Source organism: Carcharhinus amblyrhynchos, chromosome 1 (genome assembly GCF_965287045.1).
Source record: "Carcharhinus amblyrhynchos chromosome 1, sCarAmb.v2.hapA, whole genome shotgun sequence".
Taxonomy (NCBI): domain Eukaryota; kingdom Metazoa; phylum Chordata; class Chondrichthyes; order Carcharhiniformes; family Carcharhinidae; genus Carcharhinus; species Carcharhinus amblyrhynchos.
The window spans coordinates 23,806,123-23,824,902 of NC_137324.1; the positions used below are offsets into that span (position 1 = coordinate 23,806,123).

An 18,780-nucleotide genomic window follows, 5' to 3' on the forward strand; every position below is an offset into this window, starting at 1 on the left:
GTGAAAAGTCTGCAGAGGGATCTGGGTAGGCTGAGCGAGTGAGTGAGGACCTGGCAGATGGAGTACAATGTTAGCAAGTGTGAGGTTATCCACTTTGGCAGAAATAACAGTAGGAGGCATTACTATTTAAAGAGTGAAAAGCTGCAGCATGCTACGGTGCAGAGGGACCTGGGGGTCCTTGTGCATGAGTCGCAAAAACCCAGTCTGCAGGTGCAGCAGGTGATCAAGAAGGCGAATGGTATGCTGGCCTTTATAGTGAGGGGGATAGAATATAAAAGCAGGGAGGTCTTGCTGCAACTGTACAGGGTACTGATGAGGCCGCAGCTGGAGTACTGTGTGCAGTTTTGGTCGCCGCACTTGTGCAAGGATATTTTGGCCTTGGAGTGCAGAGGAGGTTCACTAGGCTGATACTGGAGATGAGGGGGTTGGACTGTGAAGAGAGACTAAAGAGACTGGGTCTGTACTCGTTGGAGTTTAGAAGGATGGGGGGGATCTTATAGAGACGTATAAGATAATGAAAGGGATGGATAGGGTAGAGGTAGAGAGATTCTTCCCGCTCAGAAAGGACAGCAGCCTCAAGATAAAGGGGGGGTGCAGTTTAGAACAGAGTTGAGGAGGAACTTCTTCACTCAAAGGGTGGTGAATCTCGGAATTCTCTGCCCATTGAAGTGGTGGAGGCTACCTCGCTAAATATATTTAAGTCACGGGTAGATAGGTTTTTGACAGACAAGGGATTAAGGGTTATGGGGAGAAAGCGGGAAAGTGGAACTGAGCCACTTCAGATCAGCCATGATCTTATTGTTGGGCGGGGCGGGCTCGAAGGGCTAGGTGGCCTAAACCTGCTCCTATTTCTTATGTTCTTATGTATCCCAATACATGTGACAGTCAATCAGTTCAAATCATCCATTATACGTTTTGCTTTGATTGACAGGTGTGTATGCCCCTGGGTCTTCACAGACGATTTCCGGAGAATAACCTGCAGCTCATGGTGCAGTCCGGTGCAAAGGGCTCGGCTGTTAATACTATGCAGGTATTTTTCTTCTACAACAGTTGAGATTTATATCCTATTTGAATGTACATCTTCCATTTAATGCAAATACCAAAGCGTGGTTTTACAAATCTAGTTGACATTTTGGGGAACACACCAGCCTACTGCACAGGGGAGTATCTCTGGATGTTGTCTGTATTAAATTCCATAATCATTTGAAGGTGTTCTGTAGAAGAGATTATTAGGGAAATGCAATTGTAGATATCCTTGTGGTATGGGTCAGAAATTGGTTGGGAAGTACAGAGAATAGGGGTAAAGGGTTTGCTTTACTAGGCTGACAGGATGCAGTAAGTTTAAGTTTATTTATTGGTGTCATAAGTTGGCTTACGTTAACACCGCAATGAAGTTACTGTGAAAACCCTCTAGTCACCACACTCTGATGCCTGTTTGGGTACGCTGAGGGAGAATTTAGCACAGCCAACGCACCTAACCAGCACGTCTGTCGGACTGTGGGAGGCACCGGAGGAAGCTCATGCAGACGTGGAGGCACGAGCAAATTCCGCACAGACAGTGACCCAAGCCGGGAATCAAACCCAGGCCTCTGACACTGTGCCAACCGCTGTGCCACTGTGCTGTCCATAAAACGATGTTTTGCAGTGTTCCTGTACTGGGGCTTCAGCTTTAAACCGTTATATGGGTTGTTAATGACTTGAATAAAGGAATAGATATAATCACATTTGCAGTTGTAACTAAATTAGGAGATATTATAAATTTTATTGGTAATGACAAAGGGTTGCAAAAAGATAAGTGAGCTAAGTGGGCACTATTTTAGCAGCTGGAATTCAGGTTGGCGGTGCATTCCTTGCGGAGCCGGCCACCATTGGCCGGATTATCCAGTCCACTGCTGTGGGAATTCCTGTTGTTTTCACCCTCTGTCACCTGGAGGGGGTGTCACTGTTGCCCAATGAATTTTGTCTCCGTTGTAACATAGGAAACTGATGGAAGACGACGAGTGAGACTTTATCCAGAGCAGTATTGCCCTATTCAACTTCCATGTGTCAGTGTGTGTTTTCTTTTGTCAGATCACCCGTTTTAAGATATATTTGAAATAGTTAAATGATTTGTAATGCCCTGCGGATCAAGTAAACCTGTCTTTGTTTACAATTCTCATAAAGTGATAACAAAATTATGTCACAAATGTTGTTTCTTTCCAGATTTCGTGCCTTCTTGGTCAGATTGAGCTGGAAGGAAGGCGACCTCCACTGATGCCGTCTGGGAAATCTTTGCCCTGTTTTGAACCTTACGACTTCACTCCGCGATCTGGCGGTTTTGTTACTGGCCGATTCCTCACTGGTATCAGCCCTCCGGTAGGCAAAAATGCATTAAGAGTTTTGGCAATTGTTTTATTGTCAAGTTGAAGTTGGTGATAGATACTGTTCTTGCATGATTGTTGCTTGTATAAAATAATTGGAAGGTGCAGTAATTTAATTGCTGCCTTTTTGGTACTAGATTTTTGCTAGGAGGAACGTTGGGAACAGCAGGGTTTAGTTCTGCTGCCATGTCTACGTCATTTCTGTTGTAAAGTGATGTGACACTTTCCTAATGTTAGTTACTAAGGGTGAGATTTTCTACAATATTGGCAAAGGCTGATGTCAGGTGGGAAAACCTGCATTGAGGTCACCGATGGCAGTGGTAGCTTTTTCTGCCTTTGTAGTCAACATCTTAGGAAAAAGGAAAATTGCAGGCAAGGAATCAACGGTGTATCACTGGCGAGAAGCCTTGGATTCATCTGCTTCACCATCAAATCGACACAATGATCTGGGTGCCACTCTTAAATTCCTAATGCACTGTTAACCAGGAAACCATCTTCACCCAGATGCACCTTAACCGTACCTCTCCCTCTCCCTCCACCACCGCCACCCCCCCCCAACCCCGGCCCAAGCTAGCACTAACCACCCTGACTTTATACTGGCACGTCCTTCTTCACTAAGTGCTGCACTGATCTCCAACCTCCTCTAGGTGTACTGCCCACGAGGTGCACACTCTCTGAGACCAGTTGTGCTTTGCGCTGCTCTGACATAATGCCGCTGTGAATGGAATTTTTTTTTCTCTGCGTTGTGTTTGATATGGGCGTGATAATGAGATGTTAATTTATTGTAATGTCCCCAACGTTGAACTGGCCGGGGTAGGGCAGAGTGGACAGTCGCTTCCTACTTTTATGTCATCGTCGAATGCAACTTTGGCTGTCCCATGATATTTTCCACTTCCTATCACCAAACCCACCTGACGCAAACGGGAATGAAAAATCCTGACCTGTGTATCAGCAGTGGCTCAGAGGTAGCGATCTTATTCTGTATCAGAAGGTTGTGGGTTCAAGTCTGTAATGACTTTGTAAGGCCCATCTTGACATCTTGGAATATGAGCTCCCTGACCGAGGTCACAATTTCCCACCCCTATACAAGGGAGCCTCACCTGTATATAAAAGTCCACTGGCATTCCTGATTCTGACTTTGTACCTGAAGTACTCTAGGAGTGAATTAGAGTTTGTAAGATGTCATGATATCGTGGAGTAGTGGGAAGCACGACTGGTCTCCGAGAGCGTGCACCTGATGAGAATCACATCTAGGAGCTTGGAGATCAGTGCAGCGTTCAGGGTGGAGAGGGTTGTGCCAGGATGAAGTCAGGGTAGTGTTAATTTGATGCCGAAGGGAGCATCTGGTGAAGCGACACCGGCCTCTGAGTAGTTATTTCAAAGTCCCACTATAGAGACTTGAGTACAAAATCACTGATATTCCAGTGCAGTGGTGAGAGAGTGCTGCTCTGCCAGAGGTGCCATCTTTCAAATGAGAACATCGTAACAGGAGAAATAGGTGCAGCAGTATGATATGAGCCCACTCCATTATCCAGTGATCATGACGGGTCTTTGGCCTCCACTCTTCCTGTTTCCCACATTCATTTATTTCCTGAGGGACCAAAAATGTATCTATTTCAGCATTAACTAACCTCAATGATTTAACCCCTCTGTGTCAAGTTAATGCTCTGTCATGGGTGTAAACAGCCCAGTGACACTATTTTGAAGAACAGGGGAATTCTCCTCGTGGGCAATATTTATTCCTGGACAATGTTTAAAAAAACAAATACCTGGTCAATATTGCAAATCTGTTTGTGGGATCTTGTTGTGTCCACATTGACAACTGCATTTACAACGCTTAAGTGTGGGCTTTAGTTAACTGTAAAGTGCTTTGGGATGACTTCTTTGTCTATCAAAAATCCATCTAACTCATCCTTGAATAAATTTAATAACACCACCTCCACTGCTGAGTGTGAAACAGAATTCCACAGACAATGACCTTCTGAGAGTAAAATGTTTACCTAATTTCCATGTTCAAAGGGGAACATGGTAGTGGCAGGGAGCAAGAGGCAGAAGTCAACAAGTAACATAGTGATCTGACAAAGGGTCATCCAGACTCGAAATGTTGGCTCTATTCTCTCTCTCCACAGATGCTGTCAGATCTGCTGAGATTTTCCAGCATTTTCCTGTTTTTGTTTCAGATTCCAACATCCACAGTATTTTGCGCTGAAGTTACACAGTAATGATGACCCTGATCGCAGTAAATTGTAAATTTTGTTTGATAAATATTTATGGAAGGAAAATGGTTACAGTCATTGCCACAAATTCTAAAAGTGATATGTCAGTGCAAGTTAGTTGCAATTATGAAAATATGAAGGGTAACTATTACTAAATGTTTCTTTCTTGTACTCTAGGAATTTTTCTTTCACTGTATGGCTGGTAGAGAAGGTCTGGTGGACACAGCTGTAAAGACCAGTCGTTCTGGGTATCTTCAAAGGTACAAAACTATTTTAAGCTTTAAATACTGAAATGTACTGTTAATGTTAACAGCTTTTTTGTCCTCTCCTTTGTGTGTGTTTCCCTCCCCCCTCTCCTTGTAACTACAGTACCAAACGAATGCAAGGGTGGATGTGGAGAGAGTGCAGTTCGTTTGTCGGTGACTCAGTGATGTTGTGTCAGCCATGGCTCAGGGAAGGACTCTTGTCTCTGAGTTAGGAAATTGTGGGTCTGAATTACATCTCAGAGCTGAGCGCAGTAATCTACACTAACACTTCTAAATAGTGCGGAGGTTGCTCTGCACTGTCAGAGGTGTCGTTTTTCAGCTGAGACAAACAGAGGCCTGTCTGCCCAGTATGTAAAAGATCCCCTCGCCCTATTTCAAAGAAAAGCAGGTGAATTAGTCACTGTGTCCTGTAATATTCCTGTCCTCAATTGACATCACTTAAAACAAATGATCACCTGGTTATTAGCACGTTGCCATTGCTATGTAGAAATCAAATCATGCAATGGTTACAACTTAGAAGAAAGTCTTAGCCTCCTTCTTGGCCCTGCCAGCTTTCTGCAGAGTTATGGGGAATAGGCAGGTGAATGGGGCTAGCTGGCCTGAACCGGTTTGACAAACCACTTATTACATCCTGCTAATCAGGGAAAAACAAAACACCTATCCCTACTCTCTGCTTCATGTTAACTAACCAATCCTTTATTCATGTTAATATGTCACTTGCGACACCACAAGTTCTTATCTTGTGTAGTACTTGATGTGGCACTTTGATGCGCCTTCTGGAAATTCAACCATGTACACCACCTGACTTAGCTCCTTATACACTTATAACTGTGTGACCAAATTTCCCTCCAACTCAATTTTCAAGTTTGCTGACGACACCACCAGTATGGGTCGGATCTCAAACACAAATGAGAATACAGGAAAGGGGTAGAGAATCTGGTGAACTGCTGTGGCGACAATAATCTCTCCCTCAACGTCAGTAAAACGAAGGAGATGGTCATCGACTTAAGGAAGCACAGTGAAGGACGTCAACAGTTGTGAAGTCGAAATGGTCGAGAGCTTCAAGTTTCTCGGTGTACAGATCACTAACAACCTGTCCTGGTTCCTCCAATCTGACACTATAGTTAAGAAAGTCCACCAAGCATCTACTTTCTCAGGAGCTAAAGGAATTCGGCATGTCCGCTACGACTCTAATAAATCCAGTTAAATGCAAGTTCCCTTTCACAAAGCCATGTTGATTCTGCCTGATCCTGTTGATTTTCTAAGTACCTTGCTGTAACCTCTTTAATAATGAATTCTACCCCATTTTTCTATGATGGGTATCAAAATCTGCAGTTGTGCCCTGGCTGCCACTTTTCCGACATCAGAGCAGAAGTATCTAATTGACAGTAAATGAGATGTCCTGAGGTGCTATATAAATGCAACTTGAATGAAACATGTCAGGAAAGTGAAATGCAGCCTGTGAAGTGAATTTGTGTCTCGTGCCTCGGCTCATTACTGATCTAACTTGGGAAATTTCATCCTGTGCACAGAATTCCTTTGCGAACTAACTTCCTGGCTCCACACACAGGTGTACACAAGAACATAAGAAATAGAAGCAGGAGTAGGCCACCAGGCTCTTCAAGCCTGCTCCAACATTCAGTATAACCATGGCTGATCTATGCCAGCCTCAACTCCTTTTTCAATGCCATTTCCCTGTAGCCCTCTATTCCTTGGTCTATCAAATATTCATCCACCTCCACTTTAAATTCTTCTAATGATCCTGCCTCCACTATCCTTTGGGGCAGAGAATTCCACCCTCTGCGAGAAGAAATTTCTAGGCACTTCCGTTTTAATGACCATCCATTTATTATCTAGCGATATCCCCTTGTTCAAGACTCTCCCACTCGTGAAAACATCTCATCGTTTACCATGTCAAGCCCACTCAGGATCCTATATGTTTGAAAAGGTCAGCCCTCACCCTTCTAACTCCAAGGATTACAAACCCAGACTATTTAGTTTCCCTTGATAGGACAACTCTTTCATCTCAGGAATTAGCTGGTGACCTCCTTTGGACTGCCTTCAATGTTACTATATCCTCTTTAAGAGAAAGGGACCAAAACTACGCAGTCATAAGTGTATAAGGAGTATAGTAAGGTGATTTACATGGTTGAATTTCCAGAAGGCATTGGATAAGGTAAGAGCTTGTGGTGTTGGAGGTAACATATTAACATGGATAAAGGATTGGTTAGCCAACATGAAGCAGATAGTAGGGATTGGTGTAGTCTCTTCTCTCATCATGTACCCCTTACTGTCAATTATGAGGGGGTGACAGAAAATGTCATAAGGTTGATTTTAAGGAGTACCTTAGCATGAGAGAAATTAGAAAGACATTCAGGGAATGAATTCAGGAGCTCCAGATTAAACTCCTTGAAGGCACAGTGGGAATGGAGCGAGGATAGTTGTGGATGTCAAGAGTTGGAGGAATGCAGATTGCTCTGCATTGTGGACGGTGGCTATAGGAGCATGTTACCACTGAGCCACAACTAATATGGAAACGGGAAAATAACTACACCATTGACTCTGATTTGAATTTTACCATAGGTGTATCATAAAACATTTGGAAGGGCTGGTGGTGCAGTATGACCTGACAGTACGAGACAGCGATGGCAGTGTCGTACAGTTTTTGTATGGTGAGGATGGCTTGGATATTCCAAAGACCCAGTTCCTGCAGCCAGAGCAGTTTCCATTTATTGCCGCTAACTATGAGGTGAGTTTTTGTTCAACTTGTTTGAATTATTGAAAGATTTATTTAGTCAGCAGACAAAAATCTACCAGACAAAGAATGTAACCTCCCATTAGCATTATCTTAAATCTAATAAACAAATGGCTTCAGTGCAAGCGTTTGTAAGATAGCCTTAATTCATTGTAATTCTGCTGAAAAAGGTGGCTTAGAAATCAATGGGGAAATCTTTCTGGCCTATGAGGGGTAAAAACCTTGCCTAGTGAGGTACTGAGTCATATAAACAATAACCAACAGGAAAAATCATAACAGGTAAGTTTATTTATTAGTGTCAGAAGTAGGCTTACATTAATCCCCTAGTTGCCACACTACAGCGCCTGTTTGGGTACACTGAGGGAGAATTTACCATGGCCGATGCACGTAACGAGCAGGTCTTTCAGATTGTGGAAGGAAACTGGATCACCCAGATGAAACCCATGCAGACATGGGGAGAATGTGCAAACTCCGTACAGACAATGACCCAAGCCGGGAATTGAACGTGGGTTCCTGATGCTGTGAGGCAGCAACGCTAACCATTGTGCCACCATGCAGCCTAGGTGCACCAAATAATTAGGAAAGCTAGTAGAATGTTATCATCTATTATGAAGGAATTGATTACAAAAGTAGGGAGGTGTGCTTCGGTTGTGCACGGTATTGGTGAGACCACATCTGGAATACTGTGTACAGTATTTGTCCCTTTATTTAAGGAACATGTAAATGCATTAGAAGCAGTTCAGAAAAGGTTTACTAGATTGATACCAGGAATGGACGGCCTGACTAATGAGGAAAAATTGGATAGGTTAGGTTTGTATCCATTAGAATTTAGTGTAAGCGGCGACTTGTACAAAACTTTTCAGATCCTGAGGGATATTGACAGTGTTATGATTGGACAGTCTGATCCCAGAGTGAAACACTGGCTTGATAGGTCACAACTTTTATCTTTTTGTTTAGAGATGTGGATGAACAGAGTCACAGGATTGCTGAGTAACTGATAACAAAAGACTAAAACATTTATTAAACAAGAAACAATTATCTATAATATACTGTTCCTTCACCACACTGTACCTTTACAGGTTTATACAGATTTAAAAGGATTATACAAGTTATAACATATATCCTTTATTCTAGGTAAGTCTGTGTAAACCAATAGACAAAATGTCATTAAGACATGCTGAAACTAAGAGATAGATTCCACCCAATACAACCTGTGGATTTCTCATCAAATCCCCCAGATGCCTGTTACACTGTGAGCCAACTAGTTTCACTGGAAGTCTAAACAAGACAACTTCTATACAAATATTTCCAAACTCATGCGGCCCAGCCAGCGATGCCCTTATCCCGTAAAAATGAGTTTTTAAATACTCCACTTTCAAAGAATGTTCGCATTAGACTCTTCTCCCAAATAATACTTTTTCTCTGATGCCTTCATCAAGGATCTGCCTCCAAATATCTGCTTCCAGCACTCCTGCAATTTTTTATGCGCTCCAGCAGCAGCTTGAAAATTGTCTAATGGTTGTATCTTACTTAGACTTGGTGCATGAGGTTTCTGAGCCTTGGTAGGGATATGTTGAGTTTTTTAAATGGGAGCCTGATGTGTTTAAAACCCAATTTAGAATATTAAAATCTGTTTTTGGCTTCACTGGCCAAAAACTAGCTATTGGCTCAGCAAGTAAGATTTAAACTCATTTTCTCTTTGAATGCATTTAGTCATTTTTATATTCTGAGCAAATAAAATGTCTTTTGAATGAGGAAAATGCTCCCTTAACCATAATTTCAAGTATGAATTTGGTGTTTACCAGACTCGTTGTTAGTTGGCACACATGTCTGTTGCATCAGAAATTAAGTAATCATTATAACTTATAGAAGGAGGACATTCGGCCCATTGGTGGTAGACAGAGGGGAACTGGTGGATGTGGTGTTTCTAGATTTTCAAAAGGTGTTTGATAAGGTGCCTCATAAAAGGTTGCTACAGAAGGTTAGGGTGCATGGAGTTGGGGATAAGGTGTTAGTGTGGATAGAGGATTGGTTATCTAATAGGAAGCAGAGAGTTGGTATCAATGGGTGCTATTCTGATTGGCGGTTGGTGACTAGTGGAGTGCCGCAGGGATCGGTGCTGGGGCCTCAGCTATTTACCATTTATATAGATGATCTGGAGGAGGGGACTGAATGTAGGGTGACGAAATTTGCTGATGACACAAAGATGAGTGGAAAAGCAAATTGCGTGGAGGGTGTGGAAAGTCTGCAGAGAGATCTGGATAGGCTGAGCGAGTGGGCGAGGACCTGGCAGATGGAGTACAATGTTAGCAAGTGTGAGGTTATCCACTCTGGCAGAAATAATAGTAGGAGGAATTACTATTTAAAGAGTGAAAAGCTGCAGCATGCTACGGTGCAGAGGGACCTGGGGGTCCTTGTGCATGAGTCGCAAAAACCCAGTCTGCAGGTGCAGCAGGTGATCAAGAAGGCGAATGGTATGCTGGCCTTTATAGCGAGGGGGATAGAATATAAAAGCAGGGAGGTCTTGCTGCAACTGTGCAGGGTACTGGTGAGGGCACAGCTGGAGTACTGTGTGCAGTTTTGGTCGCCGCACTTGCACAAGGATATTTTGGCCTTGGAGGGAGTGCAGAGGAAGTTCACTAGGCTGATACCGGAGATGAGGGGGTTGGACTATGAAGAGAGACTGAATAGACTGGGTCTGTACTCGTTGGAGTTTAGAAGGATGAGGGGGGATCTTATAGAGACGTATAAGATAATGAAAAGGATGGATAGGGTAGAGGTAGAGAGATTCTTCCCGCTTAGAAAGAATAGCAGGATTAGAGGGCACAGCCTCAAGATAAGTTGGGGGGGGGGCAGTTTAGAACGGAGTTGAGGAGGAACTTCTTCATTCAAAGGGTGGTGAATCTCTGGAATTCTCTGCCCGTTGAAGTGGTGGGGACTACCTCGCTAAATGTATTTAAGTCACGGGTAGATAGGTTTTTGGTAGACAAGGGAATTAAAGGTTATGGGGAGAAAGCGGGAAAGTGGATCTGATCCACTTCAGATCAGCCATGATCTTATTGAATGGCGGGGCAGGCTGGAAGGGCTAGATGGCCTACTCCTGCTCCTATTTCTTATGTTCTTATGAGCCTGCACCAACAATCCCACCCAGGCTGTAATACCATGTATTTAACCAACTAATCTCCCTGACACACAGGGCAATTTAGCATGGCCAATCAGCCAAACCCCCATGTCTTTTAGACCGTGGAAGGAAACTGGAGCACCTGGAGAAAATCCACGCAGTCACAGGAAGAATGTGCAGACTCTACCCAGACAGTGAGCTAAGGCTGGAATTGAACCCCAGTCTCTGGTGGTGTGAGGCAGCACTGCTAACCTCTGTTCTACTGTGTCACTAATGCTCATGTAAAACAATAGAAAAACCCACACACAAAGTTTTCTAATCCTTGTGTAGGAAAGACTCAATATTAGATCTAATATAAACAAAGTGTTCATTTTTAATGTCCGATAGCATGTGGAATATCACAGACATTAACAAACAAAACAAGTGCTGTTTTGGAGATGTTGGGCGGACCTTTTCCAAAAAAATGCTGTGTGTTATAATGGTGAGGATGCTGGAGTGATGCATGCTGGCCTCTCAGGCGAGCTCCACATCGCAATCGTCCCACGCTTTAGGGCGGCACATGGCGCAGTGGTTAGCACTGCTGCCTTACAGCTCCAGGGACCTGGGTTCGATTCTTGGCTTGGGTCACTGTCTGACTGGAGTCTGCACGTTTTCCCCGGGTCTGCATGAGTTTCTTCTGGGTGCTCCGGTTTCCTCCCACAGTCCAAAGATATGCGGTTAGGTTGATTGGCCATGCTGAATTGCCCCTTAGTGTCCCAAGATGTGTAGGTTAGAGGGATTAGTGGAGTAAATTGTGGGCTTAGGGCTTGGGATGAGATTGTTGTCGGTACAAACTCGTTGGGCCAAATGGCCTCCTTCAGCACTGTAGGGATTCAATGATTTCAAGTTGTTTTTTAGAGAGTGGCAAGTTGCCCTGGGGTGGGGTTGAAGCCTAAACACACCAGTGAGCCGGCAACAATGCAACAGTGCTCCGATCTCAAAATGAACTATCAAATAAATCGGTTGGACTTAAACCTGGTGTTGTCAGACTTCTTACTGTGTTTACCCCAGCCCAACACTGGCATCTCCACATCATGCCTCCCGATGGGTGCCACTGCTGGTCCTCCATCGTGACACCCACCCAGGTACCACTCCTGGCACACTGGCTGTGCCTGACACTCTCATTGGCAGTGCCCAACTGGAGCCATCAGAGTCCATTGTCACTGCTGGGGTGTCCGATAGGCACTGCCCAGCCATGCCCCTGACTACTGGGGGGCCTCAGTGGCCTTCAAGCCTCCTGGTGTGACCATCATGCTAGGTCTGTGCTAGTAGAGTCCAATTTGCCCCGTTATCGTGCCGTACCTAAAGCCTGGAAGATTCCGTGGGCTGGGATTTGAATGGACAATGCATATTTAAATGCTATTTTAAACACCCTAATCAACTTTGCATCTTCTCTGTGGTTTGCGTCATTAAAAAGGGTCTGGGAGACTCGCAAACTGTTTTGCACTGGGTGTGAATCAGATTTTTAGTTTACACGCTATTTTCCCAGCTTGATGGGCTGATTGCTGGTACGGCAAAGTGATTAAATCGTGCCCGTTATCTTAAAACCACCAACAGGTTCTTTTAGGAAACCATTTGAATCACAAGAAGGGAGGCAAGGGCAAAAGAATACTGCTTTGAAATTACTTAAAATGACTTGGTGTGTGCAGTTCAAACAAAACAGTCCTTGGGGAACAAATTTCAAATTGATTTCAGCAGATCTGTGCTTGCTTCCACCAACATATTCAAGTTTGTACAGAGCCTTGCGTTTAAATCCATTCCAGCAATCCTTCTGTCTTGAAGTACAGGACCTGTGTAACCAGCCACAAAAGGTGTGTGAGCACTGTCTTTCAAATGAAGGGATAATGTTTATTTTTTGAAAGAAAAGGTGAGGAACTGATTTGAAACAAATCTCTGTTCCAGGGTGTGAAAAAATCCTGAAAGCCGTTATCATTGCTCTAGTGCTTTTATGTCCTGTGTCTGTGTTTCTTTGAATGATTTGAAACTGGGTAATAAATGTAGTCCAACCCTGAGCCTGTGTTGAACCTTCGTCATATTGTTTTATTGTCTTCTCCCAAATGTGATCTAAAACATTTGAGGTTAGTGTACCTGAGTGACAATACCAAGTGAGCTGATCGAGAGAAATGTATTTGATAGCTGCAAGACGTTAAAATGTCTTTTTTGTATTATTAATCACTCTTCAAAAAGTGGGTAAATGCACTGTCCAGCATAGAATTGTTATGTAGACTTAAATATGCCCTATGTTGGATTCTTCTATCTCTACTGAGTTATTAAAGGGGTGCTGCAACTGATTTTAGAACATTTAAATTGAAGGGTGAAAAATTAGCTTTGGTTTTCACTGCTAATTGGATGGCTGCATGTGGATGATGGGTGAGAACTAGTTGGGACTCTGCTATGGTACCTTGTGGATGAATGACTTTCTGCAATTTGCTGCCCACGCTCCTATGAAGGACAGTTTGGGAAGAGGTATGAAAGGCTTGATGGCGCTTATGAAACTGTGCACTGCGTAAGCTCAGGAAATGGTGGGGTATGATAGAATTTGTCACAGAGCAATATTCTGTGCAAAGAAAATGCGTTACTTGTGGTGAAGTTTATTCAGTGATTTGTTAGATATTCATAAAGAAATGGAACAGGATCAGTTGCAATAAAATGGAGAATTTACATTAATGTGTGCCTTTCATGACAACTTCCAGGATTTTAGTCTCTCCTTTCTGTATTCCTCTTCCTTCGTATACTACAGTCCTTGGGGAACAAATATATTCAACTATATATATTTGACTATATTCAAGCTTCCACACAATCTCTGGGATACCCAAACATGCCAATAGAACAATACTGCTTACAGGCTGTATTAAGATGCCACCAAGTTTTTGATTTACCTTGAATGTCTGGCTTCTCACCCAGACAACCTTAAATCTTGCAGCTATTTCTTTAACTCCTCGGTTTCTTTGACTTTCTTTTGTTACTTTGAGAAGTCTGCTTTTTGCAGCACCCTGCAGCTGTCCAGCTTTCTTTCCTAGGGTGGCCCTGGTTGCCAAGCAACAAGCTACTTTTCCTTTAAGCCCTGTTTGCTTTCACATCATAAACTCTAATTATCATGCATGTATCTAAACCAAACTGAAATTATTAACTCTTCCAGATATGATAACATAAATTAAGCTTGTTTAAAGCTATACTCTATTTCTAATACCCACAAATACAAATATAAATTACTTAAAACTATCTCTGTTTCCTAACAACAGGATGGATAGATATGGAGAGGATGTCTTCACTTGTAGGAAAATTTAGAATAAGGGGTTATTGTTTATGAAATAAGGGGCCACTCATTTAAGTTAGAGATGAAGCTAAGTCTTTTTTTCCTCAGAGTTGTATGTCTTCCTGAAAAGGCACATCTTTGAATTTTAAGGCCGAGCTATATAGGTTCTTGATTAACAAGGAGTGAAAGGTTATCGGGGGTGGGCAGGGATGTGGGGTTGAGGTTATAATTAGATCAGCCATGATCTTATCAAATGGCAGAGAAGGCCTGCGGGAGCGAGTGGAAAACTCCTGCTCCTAATGTGTATGCTGGTATGACCCAGTGATTTATCTGGCCTAAAACAGGACTGTCCATTAATGTTCCGGGTTGCTCAGTATGGCTTGAGCTACGGCCAAGTAAGAGGGGCTGATTTTGGGACCTCTTGAATGGATTCCTGGTTTATACAGAGGCTAAAATAAAATGTAATGGTCCTGATTGGTATTTGTAACCCTTGTTTGAGAGTGATGGTGTGGAGACCTTGAGGAATGGCTGAAGAACAAGAGAAAGCCATTCAAGTCCCTGGAATCTGTTGTGCCATTCAACAGAGCAGGGCTGATCCAACAACCTGCCTTGGTTCTTTAGCACCTTAATAGTCTGCCTAACAAAATCTATCAATCTCAGTTTGGAAAATTTCAGTTGCTTTAACTGCAATAGGTTAACATTTATAATTGCGACTCCCAGGTGAAGTGTAGGTGTGTGTTGCATCGTTCGGGGATAAAGGGAGAAGTTTGGGTTGGAGAGAAGGATTTGAACATAGAACATAGGAAAACTACAGCACAAGCAGCCCTTCGGCCCACAAGTTGCACCAATCACGTCTCTACCTACTAGGCCTACCTATAACCCTCAATCCTATTAAGTCCCATGTACTCATCCTGAAGTCTCTTAAAAGACCCTATCGAATTTGCCTCCACCACCACCGACGGCAGCCAATTCCACTACCCACCACCCTCTGAGTGAAAAACTTACCCCTGGCATCTCCTCTGTACCCTACTCCCCAGCACCCTAAACCTGTATCCTCTTGTGGTAGCCATTTCAGCCCTTGGGAAAAGCCTCTTTGGTTTGGAAATTAAGCAAAACTCTTCATCAGATTTGATTTGGCTGTATCTCTTGTGTTTGTTAGGTCATCAAAAAGTCGAAACACTTGGAAGAGGTTTTAAGTAAAATGGATTCAGAAGCTCCAAGCAAGATCCAAAAAGCCATAAAGAAGTGGAAGGCAAAGCACCCAGCTTCCTGCCCTCGTCTAGGAGCATTCCTGCTGTATTCACAGAAGAAGTTCAGTAAGATCAAGGCTATGAATCCAGACACAGAGCTGATAAATTCCAGGGACTCTGCAATCCAACAAGTGAGTGTGTGATCTGAGTAAGGAGTTCTCTGTAGTACAGAGAGAGGAAGAAGAGGCTTTTTGTTTCATTGAACCGACTCTACCAGTGTCTGTGTACGCTTATTCCATCACAGGCGTCTTTCCCCAATTAATGGCCATAATTTTCAAAAGTTAGATTTTCAAGTTTTTAAAAATACTGAATGCAACAACATTGGATTGAGATAGCACCTTTTATGCAGCAAAGCGCCAAGGGGCACCTGATAGGGGCATAATCAAACAATTGATGTTCAGCCAAAGGAGCTATTTGGACAAATGATTAGAAATTTGAGTTGAATTATTATTGCCACATGTATTAGTATAAAGTGAAAAGTTTTGTTGCTTGTGTGCTATACAGACAAAGCATACAGTACATAGAGAAGGAAAGGGTGCAGCCTGCTTCCTTGGCACTGCACCTACAAACATTCAATCCCTCCACCAACGCTCAGTAGCAGCAGTGTGTATGTACTATTTACAAAATGCACTGCAGCAATTCATCCAAGATCCTTAGACAGCACCTTCTAAACCTACGGCCACTTCCATTTAGAAGGACGAGGACAATAGATTCATGGGATCACCACCACCTGTAAGTTCCCCTCCAAGCCAATCAATTTCCGGACTTGGAAATATATTGTCGTTCCTTCGCGGTCTCTGCGTCAAAATCCTGGAATTCCCTCCCTAATGACATTGTGAGTCAACTCACAGAACATGGGCTGCAGCGATTCAAGAAGGCAGCTCACCACCACCATCTCAAGGGCAACTAGAGATGGGCAATAAATGCTGGCCAGCCAGCGACATCCTTGTCCCATGAATGAATAAAAAAAAGAATGTGGTGTTACAGTCATAGCTGTAGGATGCTGAGAAAGATCAAATTATTACAATTGTAATAGAGCATTGTTATAGAGTTTAAAAGAATTAGAACAGAGTCTTAGAAACATAGAACCCAAGTAAAAAATCGAATTAGAGTGTATGCAGAGCACAGCTTGCAAGAAGCTATCTCATTTTGGAGCCATCCTTCTCGTTATTCCTTGGATCAAAACTCGGTCAAAGAATCTATTTTTAAGGAAAGTCTTCAAAGGAGAAGAGATTTTGGGAGGAAATCTCAGAGTTATGGGCTAAGGCAGCTGAAGGCCAGGCTGCCAGTCATGTGATAAAAAAGTGGGGAGTGCGCAGGATGCGTTGGAGGAACGCAGGGCTCCTGGGAGAGTTGTTGAGCTGTCGGAGGTCATAGAGATGGAGGCTATGGACCCAGTAACTGTGGCACTGAGCACAGGAATGTTTTAACCCATTGTACCAGCCACGGATGTACTAAAGTGGATTTTATTTTGCGTTGCATTTGTTGGCAGGTTCCTGAAGATTTGGGAGCTGCTGACTGAAAAGAGCAAATATAAATATTTGAAGAATTCTGATTGTGCTGTCTCTTGCCTTTCAGTTTCAACTCATTTTGCGAGCCAGGTCTGCACTAAATTGGATTTGTTTCTCTGTTGCCTGCAGTTACTGGAGATTTGGAAGTCACTGGATGAAAAGAGCAAATTTAAATATTTGAAGAAGGCAGCTCGCTGTCCTGACCCTTGCTTTTCAGTTTATCGTCCGGATATTTATTTTGGCTCCGTCTCGGAAAACTTCAGTGATAACGTGGACAAATATTTCTCTGACCAGGAAGGCAAAGGAGCGAGTAGCTATAGCAAGTTGGATCTATCACAAGATCGGTATTTATCGAGTATCCTATTTAAAGTAATTTTGTTTAATCTGTCTCTTAAACACACACTGGTTCCTGGGAAGGTGGGGTAAGTGGCATTTAGAAATTACACTCCACAATGGACAACAGCTGGTTACAAATCCAAAATTTAAAATATTTCTTATCTAACTAACTACAATCATTTATAATTAATTAGGAGAATGAATGGTTTTAATGGAGTATCTCTTCATGTTGACCGGGCCCTCAGTATTCAGGTTACCTTAGGCCAAACATAGCAATACCTGAAATCATTGAATTATACACTGGTTGCAACAAGGAAGTTGGCCATTCAACCCATCTGTGCCAGCTCTCTGCAAGAATGTATCACTGGGTCTCACTTTTTCATCTTTCCCCTTTGGCCCTGCAATTTTTTGCTCTTCAAATAGTTGTCCAATTGTCGTCTTAAAGCCATAATTGAACTAGCCTCCATCACACTCGCAGGTGATGTGTGATGCATTCTAGAGCCCAACTACCTGCTGCATTTAAAAAAAAGATTTTCCTCATATCACCATTTTTTTACCAATTATTTTAACTTTTGGTAGTCGATCCTTGCACCAGTAGGAACAGTTGTTCCTCATCTACTCTATCCAGACCCTCATGTTTTGGACACTTCTATTGAATCGTCTCTTAATCTTCTTTTATCCCTACAGAATAATTCTAATTTCTCCAATCTATCCATATAACTGAAGCTTCCTGTCCATGGAACCATTTTTGAGCCAATCATATAAATACTATGGCTACAAGAACATCCCATAGACTATCCACCATCTATCTACAAGGCCCAAGTCTGGAGTAAGCCAGGCAAACTCTCCACTTGCCTGGAAGAGTACAGCTCCGACAACATATAAACAACTGAACACTGTCTCCTTAAACAGTCACTGCCTCCACCAGTGACATGCAGTGTGTACCAACTACAAGATGCACATCAAGGATTCTTTGACAGCACCTTGCAAACCAATGATCTCCATTGTTGAGGACAAGACAGCAAACACATGCAAACAGAATGAACTGTGTTCCTCTCCAGGTCACACACCTTCCTGACTTGAAAGTCTGTCACTGTTCCTTCACTGTTTCTGGGTCAAAAGCCTGGAACTCCCTCCCTAACAGCACTGTGGGTGTACCTACACCACATGGACTGCAGCGATTCAAGAAGGCAGCTCACCACCACCACCTCAGGGCAGTTAAGGATGGACAATAATTGTTGGCCTAACCAGTGATATCCACATCTGATGATGGAATGAAAAATAATTCTCGTAAATCCTTTTTGCAATCTCCCTAATACCTCCATACCATTGCAGTAGTAAGTCTACAAGTACTTTATCAGGAATGAGGAATTGGGGAGGATGCAGATAAGATTGGGTAAAGAGTTTATCGTTGTGTTGATGTATTGCAAAATGTCACATGGTGAAAGCAGAGATGTGTTCAATTTTATTTTTATTGCTTTTTTCACCAGCTTTTTAAAAAAATTGCTTAATGTCTGTGTTATGGGGAGTTCGAATTTTGTGGCTTTTACTTACTGTTCTCTGCGTGATTATTATTTATCTTGCATGCATTGCTATAACCTGAATCATTTTAACCAGCAACCTACAAGGAACTCTGAGCTCCTTCCAATTTACACGCTGACTATTGCTGT

General features: G+C 42.9%; 1 protein-coding gene across 1 annotated transcript in view; it reads left to right on the forward strand.

The window, feature by feature from the left end:
* Positions 1–18,780, forward strand: part of polr1a (RNA polymerase I subunit A) — a 152,266-nt gene that overhangs the window by 71,824 nt on the left and 61,662 nt on the right. Inside the window, exons 19-24 of the mRNA XM_080198507.1 lie at positions 932–1,030; positions 2,203–2,355; positions 4,754–4,836; positions 7,426–7,591; positions 15,173–15,394; positions 16,904–17,118. Coding sequence (XP_080054633.1) covers positions 932–1,030; positions 2,203–2,355; positions 4,754–4,836; positions 7,426–7,591; positions 15,173–15,394; positions 16,904–17,118 — 938 coding nt within the window. The remainder of the gene's footprint in view (positions 1–931; positions 1,031–2,202; positions 2,356–4,753; positions 4,837–7,425; positions 7,592–15,172; positions 15,395–16,903; positions 17,119–18,780) is intronic.